The sequence below is a fragment of the Pseudophryne corroboree genome, chromosome 5 (assembly GCF_028390025.1).
Source record: "Pseudophryne corroboree isolate aPseCor3 chromosome 5, aPseCor3.hap2, whole genome shotgun sequence".
Taxonomy (NCBI): Eukaryota; Metazoa; Chordata; class Amphibia; order Anura; family Myobatrachidae; genus Pseudophryne; species Pseudophryne corroboree.
This window is the reverse complement of record NC_086448.1, coordinates 640440172-640461379: the sequence shown is the minus strand read 5'-3', so window position 1 is coordinate 640461379 and position 21208 is coordinate 640440172. Positions and strand designations below refer to the sequence as shown.

The 21208-nt window shown below is 44.3% G+C and overlaps 1 protein-coding gene across 3 annotated transcripts in view; it reads left to right on the top strand.

Annotated features, from left to right (window-relative positions):
- Positions 1 to 21208, top strand: part of AQP4 (aquaporin 4) — a 148964-nt gene that overhangs the window by 68305 nt on the left and 59451 nt on the right. For all 3 annotated transcript variants that reach the window (XM_063923636.1, XM_063923639.1, XM_063923637.1), the window contains 2 exons: positions 5363 to 5777; positions 7612 to 7776. In XM_063923636.1, the coding sequence (XP_063779706.1) occupies positions 5363 to 5777; positions 7612 to 7776 (580 nt within the window). The remainder of the gene's footprint in view (positions 1 to 5362; positions 5778 to 7611; positions 7777 to 21208) is intronic.

Below are 21208 nucleotides of genomic sequence, written 5' to 3'. Positions count from 1 at the left end.
ATATTTGGGGGTGATACATAAATCATGAATAATGACATCCTGAATAAATTCAGGTTTCATATATAGCAGCACATGGAATTTTTCTAGGATAAGCAAATTTCCTTATAACAGGAGGCACTTCAAGTTATGATCCACCATAAGTACAATTAGTCAGTGATGTGTACACTGTAGAAATCAAAACAATGGTGGCATATTGAAATTGCAGCACTTTTACTCCTAGATACAAAGGTATCAATAGCAGACACAAAGTAACGAGCATTGCTACAAATATTGCAACATTGTTTAGATACTGGAGACAGTGAAGAAATACAACAACTACAGTGGCTAAGCTTTTTAAATTCACTTTATTATGTTTTCACAATTTATTCACGTGCACTATATTTCGCTCATGTTTTAAAAGACTTCAATAAAAGTTAAATTTTAGATTAGTGGTCATCTATCGTGACAGATAGTTGACTTTATGTAAATAATACAGTCCGTGTGTGCCCAATATAGGGAATTCTTTCTTTCTCCTTTTTTAGACTGGTGAGGTATACGGTCAGGGAGTGATGGTAAGTGAAGGGAATTATAGTAAGTGACATATGGTGCCTGAGAGGTGGCGAGTGAGGAGTATTTCAGTGATAATGAGATATGAGGACTTTGTTTTATGGGGCAACATTCAATTGTGTGCCCAGGGTCCTGCAAAACATAGGTCTGCCTCACTTCACCTCCACCCCTTTATCTCGATGAGACATTGTGAATGGCAGTCCTTCACTGTAGAAAGGCATGCTGGCAAGCACATGTGTCTGTTCCTGATTCTTCACTGATTGGTGAATATGTCAGTTGCTCCAAACGTTGACCAGGGTGTGAATTTCAAGGTGGCAGGACATGTCATCGGGAGAATGGCACTTTTTTTTATAAGTAGTTGTTTTTATTTACCGTATATACTCGAGTATAAATCGACTAGAATATAAGCCGAGGACCTAATTTTACCACAAAAACCAGGGAAAACTTATTGATTCAAGTATAAGCCTAGGGTGGGAAATGCAGCTCTAGCCGTACACAGCCCTCATACTGCCAGATATGCCCCCACAGTGCCAGATATGCCCACATAGTGCCAGATATGCCCCCACAGTGCCAGATATGCCCTCATACTGCCAGATATGTCCCCACAGTGCCAGATATGCCCTCACACTGCCAGATATGCCCCCACAGTACCAGATATGCCCTCATACTGCCAGATAGTCCCCCACAGTGCCAGATATGCCCTCATAGTGCCAGATATGCCCCCACGGTGCCAGATATTCCCCCACGGTACCAGATATGCCCTCATAGTGCTAGATATGACCCCACAGTGCCAGATATGCCCTCATACTGCCAGATATGCCCCCACAGTGCCAGATATGCCCCCACAGTGCGATATTCCCCCACGGTGCCAGAAATGCCCTCATAGTGCCAGATATGCCCCCACAGTGCCAGATATGCCCTCATCCTGCCAGATATGCCCCCACAGTGCCAGATATTCCCCCATGGTGCCAGAAATGCCCTCATAGTGCCAGACATGCCCCCCACAGTGCCAGATATGCCCTCATACTGCCAGATATGCCCCCTCAGTGCCACATATGCCCCCCCCCCCAAGTGCCAAATATGCTTCCCCAGTGCCAGGTACAACTTACCCTCCCGCGCTTCCCTGCTGTTTTGTGAAGGAGGGACATGAAAGGCACAGCACGCGCTTCTCCTGTGTCCCTCCTGCGTCTCCGGCGGCAGCGGCGGGTCTGTTAAATGAAGTGCCGGTTCGTGAGCCAATCAGAGCTCACGAATGGGTACTTTATTTAGACCCGCCACTGCCGACGGAGACGCAGGAAGGACACAGGAGGGACACAGGAGTGGCGCGCGCTGTGCCCTCCATGTCCCCCCTTCACAAAACATCGGGGGAGCGTAGGAGGGTAAGTTTTCCCAGGCTGCACTTATGGAACATCACTCGAGTATAAGCCGAGGGGGGCTTTTTCAGCACAAAAAATGTGCTGAAAAACTCGGCTTATACTCGAGTATATACGGTATTTCATACACCATATTTATATTTATTCCATCTATATTTATTTAATCTATGCTAATGAAGGACACAGTAGCTATTGAAACCAGGTGGCAGATTTAGGGGTGAGGGCACCCCTAGTCACAACAGTAACGTCCGCACCACACCTGCATAATTTTATTATTTTTATTGAAAGGTTATAAGCCCTCATTTGATGATAGCCATTGTAATTGAATAATAAAGAAAAAGCCACAAACTATGATTTATTTATTTTTATTATTATGTATACGTATTTACTAAATTGGACAGCTTATCGGAGCAGTATGTGCATGTCCTACCCATTTACACTCCATTCAAGATGGCATATGGTACAGTACAGTGGAAATATTTGCAGTTACTGCTACTTTTTGTGCTGACATTACCAACACGAGCATCCAAATGCTGCCCCACAACACGTGCCACCCCTCGGCACGAGCCTCACGTGACTAGTGGGAAATTTGCCACTGATTGTAACTTAGGATTTTTTGTTATGATATTGCTTTAGGTATGTAGCGCTTCAGAGTGTAGAGCTTCAGAGTGTGTGTTTACACTGTTTGACTACCAGTAAAAGAGTCAGTTAAGATTTTAAAGCACGTTCTTCAAGGGACACCAGGTTTTTTTTACTTACCCTGTGCTCCATCAACCCTAGTTACACCTCTGTCATTCAGATGTGTGGTATGGTTGGGCTGAGACTGGAATCAGTCAGGCCAAATGCTGATGAAAAGTGCTACATTTTGAAGCCATCTGCCACAAGGGAAATTAATTTAGCATACTGCAGGTTTTGAAATATATTACTTACAGTATTTCTACCAGACTGGTTAAATGATAACAGTGGCCCAAAGAAAACAAATTCCAGTCATTATTGAAAGTCAGTTCATATAAAGCAATGCAATTATTTATTGACAGTTACTTATATAGTGTAGTGTCAGCATATTTTTTTGTACTTTAAAATTGAAAACAAACCGTAATAAAACAAGACTAGGTAATAGATAGATATCAGGGTTAGAGGGCCCTGCTCAACTAGGCCACTGAACTAGGCATTTATACATAAGGATAGGTTATAGCAATTGCATAATGATTTAGGGGGTAATTCAGAGTTGATTGTAGATGTGCTAAATTGAGCAAATCTCCGATCATTTATTCAGACATGCGGGGGGACGCCCAGCACAGGGCAAGTCCGCCCCGCATGTCAGGCCCTGCCCCCTTCCCCCCCACCCCCGCACATGTACAAAAGCATTGCATGGCGGCAATGCTTATGTACCTGGCGAGTAGCTCCCTGCCAGCGCAGTTCCTGCGCGCCTGCAGGGATCTACCGGCCACGTCCCAGGAAGCAGTGGCTCTGTGTGACATCACGCAGCCGCCGCGGCCTGCCCCATCAATGGTCCAGACACGCATCCGTTGTACAGACCGCGCCCTGCCAACAGCGTTCTAATGCCATTGGCACGCCCTCTCCCACCCCGTGACTGCCTCTGCCTGTCAATCAGGCAGGGGCGATCGCAGCCAGTGAGATGCGGATAGCATCTCACTGGGCTCCTGGGGTGCGCACACGCAGTGCAGCCGCTACGCGTGCGCACTCCACACAGTAATTCAGACTGCGATCACTGACGTTTTAATTTTTCACTGTCTTACGAGTGTGCAATAGTGTCAATTTCCAGATGTGCACTGCATAGATAGAGTAGACACAATCTGACTGTCTGGTTATGAACTGTTATCTCTGACTAAAGTTCCTGTGAAATGTCATGGCACAGATCTGTATATAAGCACACCGAAGAAATCAACATATGCACACCGAAGAAATCAGCATGTTCACTTCCTGCACAAATTCGTTATGGAGCTCAAAAAGAGGCCACTGAACATCTATGATCTTCTATTATTATTATTATTATCCTTTATTTATATGGTGCCACAAGGGTTCCGCAGCGCCCAATTACAGAGTACATAAACAAATAATCAAACAGGAAAACAGCAACTTACAGTTGATGACAGTATAGGACAAGTACAGGGTAAATAAACATAGTTACATCAGCAGATGACACTGGAATAAGTATCAGGTGGCAGAAGACTGCTGGATTTGGTGCAGAGTGGTCTGCAATAGCAGGAGAGTTTTGACTAACTGCAAGCTGAGTTTGGGGAGGAAGCACCATCACATACCACTGTGTTTGAGTAGTTTGCATAATTTTGGAGACAGGATCCCTGCAAGACAATGAGCGCTGCGGCCCACCTGTGCCACCATCACTGAGGACAGCATTGCTGCCATGCAGATTATAGCTGAGGTGGACCCTTTGGTGATTGTGGCCTAGTTAGAGAAGGAGATAGACATCTCATTAAGGTCTGTATGCTTGATACTCCACGAAAAGCTTGACCGGAGTAAGGATTCCGCATGCTGGGTGCCCCATCAACTGACTCGAGAGCAGAAGGAGGGTTGGGTGATTAGGTGCCACAACATGCTGGCCAGGTTTGATGACTGTCACTCAAACTCTGTCTAGGAGATCATCAGTGGTGATGAATCCTGGATCTACAGTTTTGACCCAGAAACCAAACAACAAATGGCCCAGTTGACCCCAGTTGGAGGTGTGCCACCACAGAAGCTCCGATGTGAGTGGAGCCTGGTCAAGCAGATGGTGGCTGCCATACCACTCGTGCAGAAATCCACTGTCCTTGAGGACAGTGCATTTGGATCTATGTCGGGATCACAGTGTCGGTATTCCAAGCAGTGTCAGGATTTCAGCAACAGGATTCCAACTGCCGGGATTCTGATCTCCGGAATTCGGACCACATCGCTTCTGTACATATTCCAGAATGCATTTCACAGGTGGTATACTCATCATAACTCTTTACATACCCTTTCAATCAAGAGCTAACAGTTTATCAATATTCAATTTGCCACAAATGTGTACTAAAGTTCCTGCAACTATGTAAAACATCTAATAAAAATCCTCAGAGAGTTGTAAATTCCGTTCTTTTTACAATAGAGAGAGCAGTGGTGATTTTATTGCGTTACGTGGGATTCTGTTTTACAGTATATAGGGTATGTACAGTAGGTATTGTATTGATCTGTTTATCTTTGTGGAAAACAGATATTTATATACCTGGGATATGCTTTATTTACATTTTATTGCAATTTTACTAATATAACCACTGGGCGGTATGAAATTAAACAGCCTATGGATAAAACTTCTCTTTCTTTTTATCATGGCAGCTATAGTAAATAAATGACATTATGAAATACATATGAAATGCAAATATTCTGAAAAAGTATCTAGACTACTATATGTCTGTATGTGTATCTAAGACAATATACTCTTTTTCTAGTAAGTGTGCATCTCTGTGCAAGTGTGATCCCATCATGGTGGCGTGCAAAGGAATTTGGACACAACCTTTTTGGAAAGCAGTGACTGGCGAATTCCTGGCCATGTTGATATTTGTTTGTTTGAGCCTTGGTTCAACTATCAACTGGAGTTCAAAAGAAGATCCTCAGCCAGCAGACCTGGTCCTTATTTCACTCTGCTTTGGACTTAGCATTGCAACCCTTGTACAGTGCTTTGGACACATAAGTGGAGGCCATATTAACCCAGCAGTCACTATTGCAATGGTTTGCATGAGGAAGATCAGCATTGCAAAGTCAGCATTTTATATTGTTGCCCAGTGCTTAGGAGCCATTGCAGGAGCAGGGATTCTCTACTTAGTCACTCCATCACAGGTCGCTGGCAGTTTGGGAGTTACCAAGGTAATTATCAGACCAGATCTCTGCGCACAAAACTGTTTTTGTTTATATCCTTCACAATTAAACAGAGAACATTTATTGATACACAATTATTTTGAATCTTAATGTAATTTCCAAGTCTCCTATACTATCCCTATATATAAACACTGCTTTATTTAAAGCATGGATTAACCATTTTTTGTATGTAGTTCACTTTGACCAAAAAAAAATTAGATTGTTTATTTTATTCTTGTACCCAAAGTGGGCATTTAACCTTTCTGGTTGAACTACAAAAACAGCCTGGTCAATTTGTCTCCTCCTTTTCCTGTGCGTACATTAGGCACAGGGCCAGATTACTACAGCCCCAGGGCTTCCACATAAAAGTAGGCCCATCATCATGATAGCATGACACACAGTCTGCCATAAAAATGAAGTATAAAAATTGTATTTGTATTTTCCTCGCAAACTGATACAGTTTTTCTACTTTAAGTATATAGGGAGACCTTGGGGCTGATAGTGTAGGGGGCGCACACCCACATGGCACAGGCCACACCCACACTGCAGCTCCACTTCTCAGAATAGGCCCTTCATTATTTTCAGCCTCAGACCCATTTAGCTTTAATCCAGTCCTGACGAGGAATAATTTAGAGTTAAAGGTAAATATGCTCAGTTGTTCATTTTAAGATACACCCAGCCCTATATCTAGCATATAAATGCATCTGGAACAAAGATAAAATGGTCATTATCATTGGCTCCAAGACAGTCACCTTGTTTTTGTCCAAAAATGATATAACTTAGCTAATGTGTTTCAAGATCTGTGTAATTTAAAATTAGGTGCATCTTAAAGTTACAGTACACCGTTAATTTATGTCTGCACAATTTACTGTATTTGCATGTTTATGCCACTGATCTAAGAACAAGGGGCCACAAGTGCCAGACAGGGCCATAACTCCCAGAGGCAATGGAGACGACTGCCTCTGGGCTCCAAACCCTGAAGGGGCACCTGCATGTACAGCAGCACCTGTGTGGTTCACAGCGTAATTCAAGTGTGACTGCTGCTCTTCCAACGGAGCTCTGTGGTGCACACAATGCTGCTGCATACTGTAGTTAATTGGCTCTATCCCAGTAGCCCTGCTAACTCCTGTAATAGGAAACAGGACAGCTCTTGTTTGGTACTGCTCAGCCTGCGCTGCAGCAAGCAACGGTGCACCCACCACTGCTTCTGGAATGTGAGATGGGACCCACAAGTGTCACTGATTCTGCATGCTGCAGATGACTGAATCTCATGGGTCTGACTATGACCCAAAGACTGTTGTCACATAGTATAGCTGGAGCCATGCCAGTTCACTGCAGGCTCCGGTCCCTGTAGAACTTGCCTCCGGGTGACTAGGATGAACTTACTCTACTCCGCCGGTGCCAGATACATGCAACTCTAAATACAGGTTCAAGTAGTATGCATGTGCAATGAGTGAATTTTGGGTGCCAAGTAATAAAGGTAAACACGGAAAATAAAACACAATTGCAGTAAAATATATATTTCTGAAACTCCTGAATAGTACAATTGATGTATTTTTTATTTACTATGATTGATAATAAATAATGAAGTAAAAGTCAATATTGTATAAAATGTAAAAGTACTTTATAATTACAAAAGAAAACATAATACTTCCCCCATTTTTTAACAGTTCAACAGTGTTTAATAAACAATCATTTCCTTGCAATACCTTATACCACAAGGTGTTATTATTAACCTGTAATTTCCCTTGTGAAGCTGTTTATTATACAGAGGGACTTTGAGCTATGTATAATACATATACTGTATGTGACTTATTTTGCTGTTTCTATAATCAATTCCTAGGTGAATGAGATGCTTTCCCCTTTCCACGGACTACTTGTTGAATTAATAATCACCTTCCAGCTGCTCTTTACTATTTGTGCAAGCTGTGACTTAAAGCGCAATGACATCACTGGAGCTGTAGCGTTAGCAATTGGATTTTCAGTGTCCATAGGTCATTTATTTGCAGTAAGTATGGCAACTATATCTGCATAGTGTATTATGTAAAGTTTTATTTATTTAATGTGATGTTATATTACAGAGCAATCTGAAAATCTACTGTGACTTTGTGGAGTAGGTGAATTTATATTATGAGTGTATATAATGAACAAGCTTGTGTATGGCCTCAATGTCCCAGTGGCGGTTTTTACCCCCAGGTAAAATCCGCCACCTCAGCACAGAGTCTGTGAAGCCAGATGCTATTGGAAGTCCTACCTGCCAGTCAGAGATACTGCAGACTGTCCCATTGGGAGGTGTTGCCTCCCTCTGGGACTGCCAGACTGGGCTGTGAATAGCAGAGCAGTCTTCTTGTAGGAAGCCACACTCTGTCTTTCGGGCAGCCCTAGGCGGCTTCTACGGGCTTCAACCGATGCAGTCCACAGAAGCTGGGTGTATGCGCATGCGCAGAAGCATCACCGCTACTCAGGGACAGGCTGGGGCATGAAGGAACCACCGGGGGAATGCAGTGGTAGGGGCCAGAGGCGGATTGGCCATAGGGTTCACAGGGAAGATTCCCGGTGGGCCGACGCACCCATGGGGCCTGTTTTGTTTGAGGACATGTGGTCCTTTTTATAGACATAATGAATAAGATGCAAAATAATTTGAATATATGAAAATTACTTTGCCACTTAGCCTGTGATTGCAGATGATCTAGTGTATGCTCCGTGTGCCTGCTTGGCTGACATATAAAATTGAGTGAATAGTGATTGGGATACGATTGGTGTAATAAGCAAGAAAAGATATCTTTCTAAAGAATGATACAGTTTCCTAAATTCTGAAGGTGTATCATATAATGTGCTCATAATATTTAAATTAAAAAAAATTTAACACTCCCCTTGATGCTGGACATGCCCACTATCTGGAAAGTCTTGGGGGGAGGGTGCTGCTGCCATGGCTAGACCTTACACCTCTGGTGCTGCCCATGTGGGGCCACTAGTACAAATTTTTCCAGGGCCGCTTTTTGTTCCCAATCCGCCCCTGGTAGGGGCCCATACTTAGGGGTGAGGTCAGTCTCTAGAGGGGTGTGGCCAGTCACCACAGAGGCTTGTCTAATCATTGGAGAGTGTATAGTCTAAGCCCCTTGATAAATATACATAGTAAATACTGCTAGTGCATGCATAATAATGTACCAGATTAATAACAGCAATGTACTGTAGAGAATGTACCATATTCCTGTGCAGTATAAGGTAACATATGTATAATGTATAATTTTTGCAGTCTAGAACCATATCCCTAGAGGATGAGGTGGGCCCCCAGGCAGTGGGGCCCACTGGTGGTTTCCCCTGTACCCCTGTGGGCCAGTCCAAGCCTGCCGCTACTGCGCATGCGCCGGTCCTGGCATCTGAGTACGACATTGTACATGTACACTACAGCTGCCGGGACCTGTCTGGCTGGCGGCGGATACAACGGAGCAGGGACTCAGCAGCAGGGACAAGGGAGCCGGCAGCATGGCCAGTGGCACCCCTCCTTCTCCACGAAGGTAGATGCCGCTGCTGATTAACTGAACATTTCTCTAAATTGGCATATACTCAGAAATCACTTATCTCTGATGCATACAAATAAGCTTATAACATACCTCCCAACTGTCCCGATTTTCATGGGACTATCCCTTTTTTGGGGATTTTCCCGCTGTCCCACCCATGGGACGCTGGTTGGGGGGCAGTTGGGAGGCTCCTGTAACTCGCTGCTCTGCCTAGTAGAGCATTGGTGAATTGATGCTGTGGGAGACAGAAGGACTGGGGGCATGTACAGCATCTCACAGTGCACTAGGCATGCCCCTCAGTGATGAAAAACAGGGGTGTGGCTCGCAATTGTGGTACTCCCATGAAGCCACGCCCCTTATTATACAGGCCATGCCCCATTTCTGCTGTGGCCACGCCTGGGAGTCCCATTTCCCCATCTTCCGATATTGGGAGGTATGTTATGATGTGCTTCAGGTGTATACTAATGCTTTACTGATGTCAACTGTGAAGATACTAGGTTCCAAATCACTCAGGCATGGTGGTAGATGAAAAACCAACAGTGGTTTATTGAATAGAATGTGTTATAAACAGTTTAGCACACCTCTGTAATCCAATCCCAGATGACTATTCCCACCACAAACTCCTGACAAAACATTACTTCTTAGTCAAGGAGCATAGAATCTCCCTCAGCTCTGGGTAGCTCTACTTATACCCCCAGTAGCTTCAAATTGCAGAGGTGTGTTTTTCTTTGTCTTTTGTCTTTGTTTTAGGATTTTACAGCATTGAAATACAATACATATTCTAATCAAGGTGATTACATCAGCCAGAGAGCCACCATATCTGGTCAGCTCACTGTTGGATAATAGGAGTAAACAAAAATGGACAATGGTACCTTATATGACTCACCCTTTGAGTGTCCACTGTGGTTTAGTAAACAATAGGAAACTAGGATTTAAGGGGGGTACACACGTAGAGATCCGTGCTTAATATCTAAGCAATCTGACTAGATTGCTTAGATTTTAAGCACGGATCTGTTGTGTGTATGCCCCCCAGCGATAGCGATGCACAGCCCTGTGCATCACTATTGCCGGTGCTAGGTTGAGCCTGCATGCAGGCTCAATCTAGCGGGTTGCTCACTTCAGCGCTGTGTGACGTGAGCAGCCCCCCGTTGTCATCCCCCCTCGCTCAGCACATCGCGCTGTGCTGAGTGGGGGGAGAGATGTGTGCTGAGCGGTCTGTGTTAAGATCGCTCAGCACACATCTCTCTCGTCAGTACTGGGCTTTAAGGGGGGTACAAACTAAACAGATGTGTGCTGAGCGATCTATCACAGACTGCTCAGCACACATCTGTCCCCCCGATCAGAACAGTGCGATGGGTGCTGACCAAGGAGGGGACGGGTGAGGGGACACTCACTTCATACAGCGCTGAAGTGAGTGACCTGCTAGGAACCTAGCACCGGCGATAGCGATACACTGGAAAACGCATCGCTATCGCTGGGGAGCATACACACGACAGATCCGTGCTTAAGTTCTAAGCAATCTAGTCAAATTGCTTAGATTTTAAGCACGGATCTCTCCGTGTGTATCCCCCTTAACATTAATACATTATCTAAAGGGTAACAGATAACATAACATAATTGCATAAATTAACAATATTAAGATCGATTAACCACAATATTGGGTGACCCACAATGGACATGTTATGGAGACTGAACAAACAGACAAATTGAAAGTATACGGATATGGGTATAAAAAGTACATATTTGACATGGGAAATGAGGCAAAGCTATATTAATAGTAAAACAAACACAAGTTTCTCTTGCGCCAATTAAATACCAGGTATAAGTAACAAATTTGCCGCAGCTTTCACAGACAGGGAGTACTCAACCCTTTTTAGAACCAAACAAAAAAACAAAATTGAAAATTGCTGGCAAACTATGTATGTATTATTTTGTTTTTATTATTATTGTATTATCTAGTCAAATTTAAATCATAATATCAGCAGAACAATATTAAAACAAATTTTTACACACGTCCCTAGATAATTATTGCTTCGTGCCCTTTCCGAGTCACAGAGGCCTCTCAGCTGAATATCATTTATATACATGTGATTTTAAATGTTTCTACTCAGTCTCTGTGAGTCAGAAAGAAGCCACAATTGTTTCAACTCTGTAACACAGCCACCTTTCACAATACAATCATTTACAATATTAAAACATTCCAAGCTTATCTATATGAAATTATGAATAGGATGCAAGGATGATTTACACTTATTAAAAAGACTTTGCTTCATCTGCAGTACTGCAGTATTGTTGTTAACTAAGAGGTCAGGAATCTGTTTAGTCGCCAGCGGTCAGTTAGAACAAGGCTTGAGGAAGTCCCGAGAATTGACGGGATGAAACGCGTTGACGTCACCACCCGTTTTCAACCGCTGCATTTGTGATCGTGTCTTCGGCCGCTCCTGCCGTTCTCAGCTGTGCCGGTTTTCTGCCGCTCACCCTGCCGCATCCTCTGTGCCATTGGACTGCCGCTCACAGTGTCTTTACACTTAGGACACCTACACCTACGGCTCGTCGTTATTGTGGCTCCTTGAACGCTGCCTAGTGCAGCGCTGACAACTTGTCAAAGTCTCCACCACAGCTGACTGTGTGCTTGTAAACGCTGCCCACCAGCCGGGAACTCCTAAAGGTATTCACCTCAAAATCAATCTTTGCACTTGTGCTATAGTGCCTAAAGCGGAGAACATTCCCAGGAAAGGGTCATTATAACCCCGTTTGATCGGGCAAAACACATCAGGAAGGACTAATCCTGCACTGGGACGCCAGTGACAGGATAAGTGGAGACCTTTATACTAATATCTAGAGATGAGCGGGTTCGGTTCCTCGGAATCCGAACCCGCCCGAACTTCAGCTTTTTTTACACGGATCCGAGCGACTCGGATCTTCCCGCCTTGCTCGGTTAACCCGAGCGCGCCCAAACGTCATCATGACGCTGTCGGATTCTCGCGAGACTCGGATTCTATATAAGGAGCCGCGCGTCGCCACCATTTTCACACGTGCATTGAGATTGATAGGGAGAGGACGTGGCTGGCGTCCTCTCCATTTAGATTAGAAGAGAGAGAGTGAGATTGAGACAGAGACACTTGATTTAATGGAGCTTAGGAGTACTAGAGAGTGCAGAGTTTACTAGTGACTGACCACTGACCAGTGACCACCAGTGCAGTTTTATTTAATATAATCCGTTCTCTGCCTGAAAAAAACGATACACAGTGACTCAGTCACATACCATATCTGTGCTCAGCCCAGTGTGCTGCATCATCTATGTATAATATCTGACTGTGCTCACACAGCTTAATTGTGGGGGAGACTGGGGAGCAGCCAGTTATAGGTTATAGCAGGAGCCAGGAGTACATATTATTAAAATTAAACAGTGCACACTTTTGCTGCAGGAGTGCCACTGCCAGTGTGACTGACCAGTGACCTGACCACACTGACCACCAGTATAGTATACTATATCGTGATTGCCTGAAAAAGTTAAACACTCGTCGTGTGACTTGTGTGGTGTTTTTTTATTCTATAAAAAACTCATTCTGCTGACAGACAGTGTCCAGCAGGTCCGTCATTATATAATATATACCTGTCCGGCTGCAGTAGTGATATATATATATTTTTTATATCATTATTTATCATCCAGTCGCAGCAGACACAGTACGGTAGTTCACGGCTGTAGCTACCTCTGTGTCGGCACTCGGCAGTCCATCCATAATTGTATACCACCTACCCGTGTTTTTTTTTTTCTTTCTTCTTTATACATACTACATCTCATTATCATCCAGTCTATATTAGCAGCAGACACAGTACAGTACGGTAGTCCACGGCTGTAGCTACCTCTGTGTCGGCACTCGGCAGTCCATCCATAATTGTATACCACCTACCCGTGGTTTTTTTTTCTTTCTTCTTTATACATACTACATCTCATTATCATCCAGTCTATATTAGCAGCAGACACAGTACAGTACGGTAGTCCATGGCTGTAGCTACCTCTGTGTCGGCACTCGGCAGTCCATCCATAATTGTATACCACCTACCCGTGGTTTTTTTTTCTTTCTTCTTTATACATACTACATCTCATTATCAACCAGTCTATATTAGCAGCAGACACAGTACAGTACGGTAGTCCACGGCTGTAGCTACCTCTGTGTCGGCACTCGGAAGTCCGTCCATAATTGTATACCACCTACCCGTGGTTTTTTTTCTTTCTTCTTTATACATACTACATCTCATTATCATCCAGTCTATATTAGCAGCAGACACAGTACAGTACGGTAGTCCATGGCTGTAGCTACCTCTGTGTCGGCACTCGGCAGTCCATCCATAATTGTATACCACCTACCCGTGGTTTTTTTTTCTTCTTTATACATACTACATCTCATTATCATCCAGTCTATATTAGCAGCAGACACAGTACAGTACGGTAGTCCACGGCTGTAGCTACCTCTGTGTCGGCACTCGGCAGTCCATCCATAATTGTATACCACCTACCCGTGGTTTTTTTTTCTTTCTTCTTTATACATACTACATCTCATTATCATCCAGTCTATATTAGCAGCAGACACAGTACAGTACGGTAGTCCACGGCTGTAGCTACCTCTGTGTCGGCACTCTGCAGTCCATCCATAATTGTATACCACCTACCCGTGGTTTTTTTCTTCTTCTTTATACATACTACATCTCATTATCATCCAGTCTATATTAGCAGCAGACACAGTACAGTACGGTAGTCCACGGCTGTAGGTACCTCTGTGTCGGCACTCGGCAGTCCATCCATAATTGTATACCACCTACCCGTGGTTTTTTTTTCTTGCTTCTTTATACATACTACATCTCATTATCATCCAGTCTATATTAGCAGCAGACACAGTACAGTACGGTAGTCCACGGCTGTAGCTACCTCTGTGTCGGCACTCGGCAGTCCGTCCATAATTGTATACCACCTACCCGTGTTTTTTTTTTCTTTCTTCTTTATACATACATACTACATCTCATTATCAACCAGTCTATATTAGCAGCAGACACAGTACAGTACGGTAGTCCACGGCTGTAGCTACCTCTGTGTCGGCACTCGGCAGTCCGTCCATAATTGTATACCACCTACCCGTGGTTTTTTTTTCTTTCTTCTTTATACATACATACTACATCTCTTTATCAACCAGTCTATATTAGCAGCAGACACAGTACGGTAGTCCACGGCTGTAGCTACCTCTGTGTCGGCACTCGGCAGTCCGTCCATAATTGTATACCACCTACCCGTGGTTTTTTTTTCTTTCTTCTTTATACATACATACTACATCTCATTATCAACCAGTCTATATTAGCAGCAGACACAGTACGGTAGTCCACGGCTGTAGCTACCTCTGTGTCGGCACTCGGCAGTCCGTCCATAATTGTATACCACCTACCCGTGGTTTTTTTTTCTTTCTTCTTTATACATACATACTACATCTCTTTATCAACCAGTCTATATTAGCAGCAGACACAGTACAGTACGGTACACGGCTGTAGCTACCTCTGTGTCGGCACTCGGCAGTCCATCCATAATTGTATACTAGTATCCATCCATCTCCATTGTTTACCTGAGGTGCCTTTTAGTTGTGCCTATTAAAATATGGAGAACAAAAATGTTGAGGTTCCAAAATTAGGGAAAGATCAAGATCCACTTCCACCTCGTGCTGAAGCTGCTGCCACTAGTCATGGCCGAGACGATGAAATGCCAGCAACGTCGTCTGCCAAGGCCGGTGCCCAATGTCATAGTACAGAGCATGTCAAATCCAAAACACCAAATATCAGTAAAAAAAGGACTCCAAAACCTAAAATAAAATTGTCGGAGGAGAAGCGTAAACTTGCCAATATGCCATTTACCACACGGAGTGGCAAGGAACGGCTGAGGCCCTGGCCTATGTTCATGGCTAGTGGTTCAGCTTCACATGAGGATGGAAGCACTCAGCCTCTCGCTAGAAAAATGAAAAGACTCAAGCTGGAAAAAGCACAGCAAAGAACTGTGCGTTCTTCGAAATCCCAAATCCACAAGGAGAGTCCAATTGTGTCGGTTGCGATGCCTGACCTTCCCAACACTGGACGTGAAGAGCATGCGCCTTCCACCATTTGCACGCCCCCTGCAAGTGCTGGAAGGAGCACCCGCAGTCCAGTTCCTGATAGTCAGATTGAAGATGTCAGTGTTGAAGTACACCAGGATGAGGAGGATATGGGTGTTGCTGGCGCTGGGAAGGAAATTGACCAGGAGAATTCTGATGGTGAGGTGGTTTGTTTAAGTCAGGCACCCGGGGAGACACCTGTTGTCCGTGGGAGGAATATGGCCGTTGACATGCCTGGTGAAAATACCAAAAAAATCAGCTCTTCGGTGTGAAAGTATTTCACCAGAAATGCGGACAACATTTGTCAAGCCGTGTGTTCCCTTTGTCAAGCTGTAATAAGTAGGGGTAAGGACGTTAACCACCTCGGAACATCCTCCCTTATACGTCACCTGCAGCGCATTCATAATAAGTCAGTGACAAGTTCAAAAACTTTGGCCGACAGCGGACGCAGTCCACTGACCAGTAAATCCCTTCCTCTTGTAACCAAGCTCATGCAAACCACCCCACCAACTCCCTCAGTGTCAATTTCCTCCTTCCCCAGGAATGCCAATAGTCCTGCAGGCCATGTCACTGGCAATTCTGATGATTCCTCTCCTGCCTGGGATTCCTCCAATGCATCCTTGCGTGTAACGCCTACTGCTGCTGGCGCTGCTGTTGTTGCTGCTGGGAGTCGATGGTCATCCCAGAGGGGAAGTCGTAAGCCCACTTGTACTACTTCCAGTAAGCAATTAACTGTTCAACAGTCCTTTGCGAGGAAGATGAAATATCACAGCAGTCATCCTGCTGCAAAGCGGATAACTGAGGCCTTGACAACTATGTTGGTGTTAGACGTGCGTCCGGTATCCGCCGTTAGTTCACAGGGAACTAGACAATTTATTGAGGCAGTGTGCCCCCGTTACCAAATACCATCTAGGTTCCACTTCTCTAGGCAGGCGATACCGAGAATGTACACGGACGTCAGAAAAAGACTCACCAGTGTCCTAAAAAATGCAGTTGTACCCAATGTCCACTTAACCACGGACATGTGGACAAGTGGAGCAGGGCAGGGTCAGGACTATATGACTGTGACAGCCCACTGGGTAGATGTATGGACTCCCGCCGCAAGAACAGCAGCGGCGGCACCAGTAGCAGCATCTCGCAAACGCCAACTCTTTCCTAGGCAGGCTACGCTTTGTATCACCGCTTTCCAGAATACGCACACAGCTGAAAACCTCTTACGGCAACTGAGGAAGATCATCGCGGAATGGCTTACCCCAATTGGACTCTCCTGTGGATTTGTGGCATCGGACAACGCCAGCAATATTGTGTGTGCATTAAATATGGGCAAATTCCAGCACGTCCCATGTTTTGCACATACCTTGAATTTGGTGGTGCAGAATTTTTTAAAAAACGACAGGGGCGTGCAAGAGATGCTGTCGGTGGCCAGAAGAATTGCGGGACACTTTCGGCGTACAGGCACCACGTACAGAAGACTGGAGCACCACCAAAAACTACTGAACCTGCCCTGCCATCATCTGAAGCAAGAAGTGGTAACGAGGTGGAATTCAACCCTCTATATGCTTCAGAGGTTGGAGGAGCAGCAAAAGGCCATTCAAGCCTATACAATTGAGCACGATATAGGAGGTGGAATGCAACTGTCTCAAGCGCAGTGGAGAATGATTTCAACGTTGTGCAAGGTTCTGATGCCCTTTGAACTTGCCACACGTGAAGTCAGTTCAGACACTGCCAGCCTGAGTCAGGTCATTCCCCTCATCAGGCTTTTGCAGAAGAAGCTGGAGACATTGAAGGAGGAGCTAACACGGAGCGATTCCGCTAGGCATGTGGGACTTGTGGATGGAGCCCTTAATTCGCTTAACAAGGATTCACGGGTGGTCAATCTGTTGAAATCAGAGCACTACATTTTGGCCACCATGCTCGATCCTAGATTTAAAGCCTACCTTGGATCTCTCTTTCCGGCAGACACAAGTCTGCTGGGGTTGAAAGACCTGCTGGTGAGAAAATTGTCAAGTCAAGCGGAACGCGACCTGTCAACATCTCCTCCTTCACATTCTCCCGCAACTGGGGGTGCGAGGAAAAGACTCAGAATTCCGAGCCCACCCGCTGGCGGTGATGCAGGGCAGTCTGGAGCGACTGCTGATGCTGACATCTGGTCCGGACTGAAGGACCTGACAACGATTACGGACATGTCGTCTACTGTCACTGCATATGATTCTCTCAACATTGAAAGAATGGTGGAGGATTATATGAGTGACCGCATCCAAGTAGGCACGTCACACAGTCCGTACTTATACTGGCAGGAAAAAGAGGCAATTTGGAGGCCCTTGCACAAACTGGCTTTATTCTACCTAAGTTGCCCTCCCACAAGTGTGTACTCCGAAAGAGTGTTTAGTGCCGCCGCTCACCTTGTCAGCAATCGGCGTACGAGGTAACATCCAGAAAATGTGGAGAAGATGATGTTCATTAAAATGAATTATAATCAATTCCTCCGCGGAGACATTGACCAGCAGCAATTGCCTCCACAAAGTACACAGGGAGCTGAGATGGTGGATTCCAGTGGGGACGAATTGATAATCTGTGAGGAGGGGGATGTACACGGTGATATATCGGAGGATGATGATGAGGTGGACATCTTGCCTCTGTAGAGCCAGTTTGTGCAAGGAGAGATTAATTGCTTCTTTTTTGGGGGGGGTCCAAACCAACCCGTCATATCAGTCACAGTCGTGTGGCAGACCCTGTCACTGAAATGATGGGTTGGTTAAAGTGGTCATGTCCTGTTTTGTTTATACAACATAAGGGTGGGTGGGAGGGCCCAAGGACAATTCCATCTTGCACCTCTTTTTTCTTTTATTTTTCTTTGCGTCATGTGCTGTTTGGGGAGGGTTTTTTGGAAGGGCCATCCTGCGTGACACTGCAGTGCCACTCCTAGATGGGCCCGGTGTTTGTGTCGGCCACTAGGGTCGCTTATCTTACTCACACAGTCAGCTACCTCATTGCGCCTCTTTTTTTCTTTGCGTCATGTGCTGTTTGGGGAGGGTTTTTTGGAAGGGACATCCTGCGTGACACTGCAGTGCCACTCCTAGATGGGCCCGGTGTTTGTGTCGGCCACTAGGGTCGCTTATCTTACTCACACAGTCAGCTACCTCATTGCGCCTCTTTTTTTCTTTGCGTCATGTGCTGTTTGGGGAGGGTTTTTTGGAAGGGACATCCTGCGTGACACTGCAGTGCCACTCCTAGATGGGCCTGGTGTTTGTGTCGGCCACTAGGGTCTCTTATCTTACTCACACAGCTACCTCATTGCGCCTCTTTTTTTCTTTGCGTCATGTGCTGTTTGGGGAGGGTTTTTTGGAAGGGACATCCTGCGTGACACTGCAGTGCCACTCCTAGATGGGCCTGGTGTTTGTGTCAGCCACTAGGGTCGCTTATCTTACTCACACAGCGACCTCGGTGCAAATTTTAGGACTAAAAATAATATTGTGAGGTGTGAGGTATTCAGAATAGACTGAAAATGAGTGTAAATTATGGTTTTTGAGGTTAATAATACTTTGGGATCAAAATGACCCCCAAATTCTATGATTTAAGCTGTTTTTTAGGGTTTTTTGAAAAAAACACCCGAATCCAAAACACACCCGAATCCGACAAAAAAAATTTGTTGAGGTTTTGCCAAAACGCGGTCGAACCCAAAACACGGCCGTGGAACCGAACCCAAAACCAAAACACAAAACCCGAAAAATTTCCGGCGCTCATCTCTACTAATATCTATATATTTATAAACCGGCATTAGTGATGAGAAAAATGTGGCACTAACGGCACTTTAAACAGTTGATTAATGATTTCTAACAACTGGTTATCTTTGTAAGAATTACGGGTTAATCAATTAAGTCAAAACGGCTTCATATTATAATATCCTAGTCAGGAATGCATTCCGGTTGAAATATACTATTAATTGAGCAGATATATTTTAATGTATGTTTTAACAAATGTATTTAAGTGTAATGTGATTTGTTCCTAGTAAAATTATAAGAATTTAAAAAGTCTCTTGGTTTTTTAGTAGAGGCAAATACTCACTTTTATCACTGTATTTGGAGTCACTGAAGCGCACAGACACAATCTATTGTATTCCAGAACAAGGCTTCACTTAGCACATTAGCAGCGGCATGCTGAAATCCTCAGTTTCAGAGCAAGACAGTTAGTTATAATATATTTGCTACTTCTTCAAAGTTTAAAACATGGCCATTGTATTACTTTAAAACCAATTACCACATCCGTCCCCCGTTTGATTAGGAAATACTGGTGTGTACGCTCCCGACTCTGGTAGCTATTTACATTTTAAATGATCCGTATCAGAAGAACCGTGTCCAGTTCCACATCAGCTGGCAGGAGGTTAAGGTCCGTGTAAGGATCCGCTAATATCACAAAAACGCGTTTCTCCGCCTTAACAAACCCTCGGGGGCTTCCTCAGTTAATGAATATACTCAGCATCCCGAAGCCCTTTTTATTTCAAATTTTTGTGGTGCGCGCATGTACAGACCGCTTGTGTTCCAAGCGTCCTTTTCAGTCCATAGTGACTGCATTAACCACTTAGTTCAGCCACGTTAGATACATGCAGCAAATCACTATAATTAAAATCCAATGCATTCCAATATAGTACAAGTTCAATAGTGTCTTTATCAATAATTAAATATACTCAGCATCTTTTCTCACCGCATAAAATTCATATCTCATATAGATTAGATGTGCTCCTTATATCGAGCATAATGGCTTGGTATATTTTACTTTTTATCTCATAAACAGGATCGCATTTAAAACAATAATAATAATTTACTATATTTACTATACTATATTAATAGTATTTACTATATACTATTTTAATAGTATTTAATATATAATTTACTAAATTAATATATTATATATTATATAATTTACTATATTAATAGTCACAGACATCATTTTATCACCTCAGCCATCACAATTATCGAGTGTACTTTTTAATGTTCAATATAATAATCAATGCATTTATTTATTTATTTTGCAAATTGTGTGCCCCACTCTCCACAGGAAAAAGGATAAAGTGTGCTGGTTGTGGCAATTTTGGGGGGAGAAACAGCATGGGGTATCACTGAAAGAAACTCAAGCAGCGACAGACAATGACACTTGTGTCACTATAGTACATATTTGTATACTTTTAATTTCTCTCCTCCAAAAGACGCTGGAGGGGAGATGCAGCTGACTACTGATGAATGCTGCATCAGGCATGTTGCATTATTAGGCTCCACCCCCCGTGGCATAATTCCATGATTCTTATAGAAATACTTCTTATTGGTCTCACCCCCTCCCCATGAAACTGCAATTGCCCACCCATCCAGCCCACTTCACTAGGAGGATTGCATACTCTTCTGGGAGTCTGAGGGATTCACCCAAAATTCAGGAGTCTCCCAGACCTTCCAGGACAGTAGTAGGTAAGTATTCTATAACAGGTACGGCCCATTGATGTAATACCCCAACCAGTTCAGCATTGGTATGCATTCTCTTCTTGGCCTTTTGGCTAAGACCAAGTACACTGGTGGGCTTAAAGGTGCCCTCCTGTAGGTGATCGCTTGATCCTCTGGCAAAGAGGCCATTAGCCTGAAACCCAAGATGCTTTTTGACCCTGTACCTCCTGAGCTAGGAGTGCCTGAAAATGCACTGGTGACAGAGGTGGTCATTCCGAGTTGATCGCAGCCAGCAACTTTTTGCTGCTGCTGCGATAAATAGTCCACGCATATGGGGAGTGTATTTTAGCTTAGCAGGG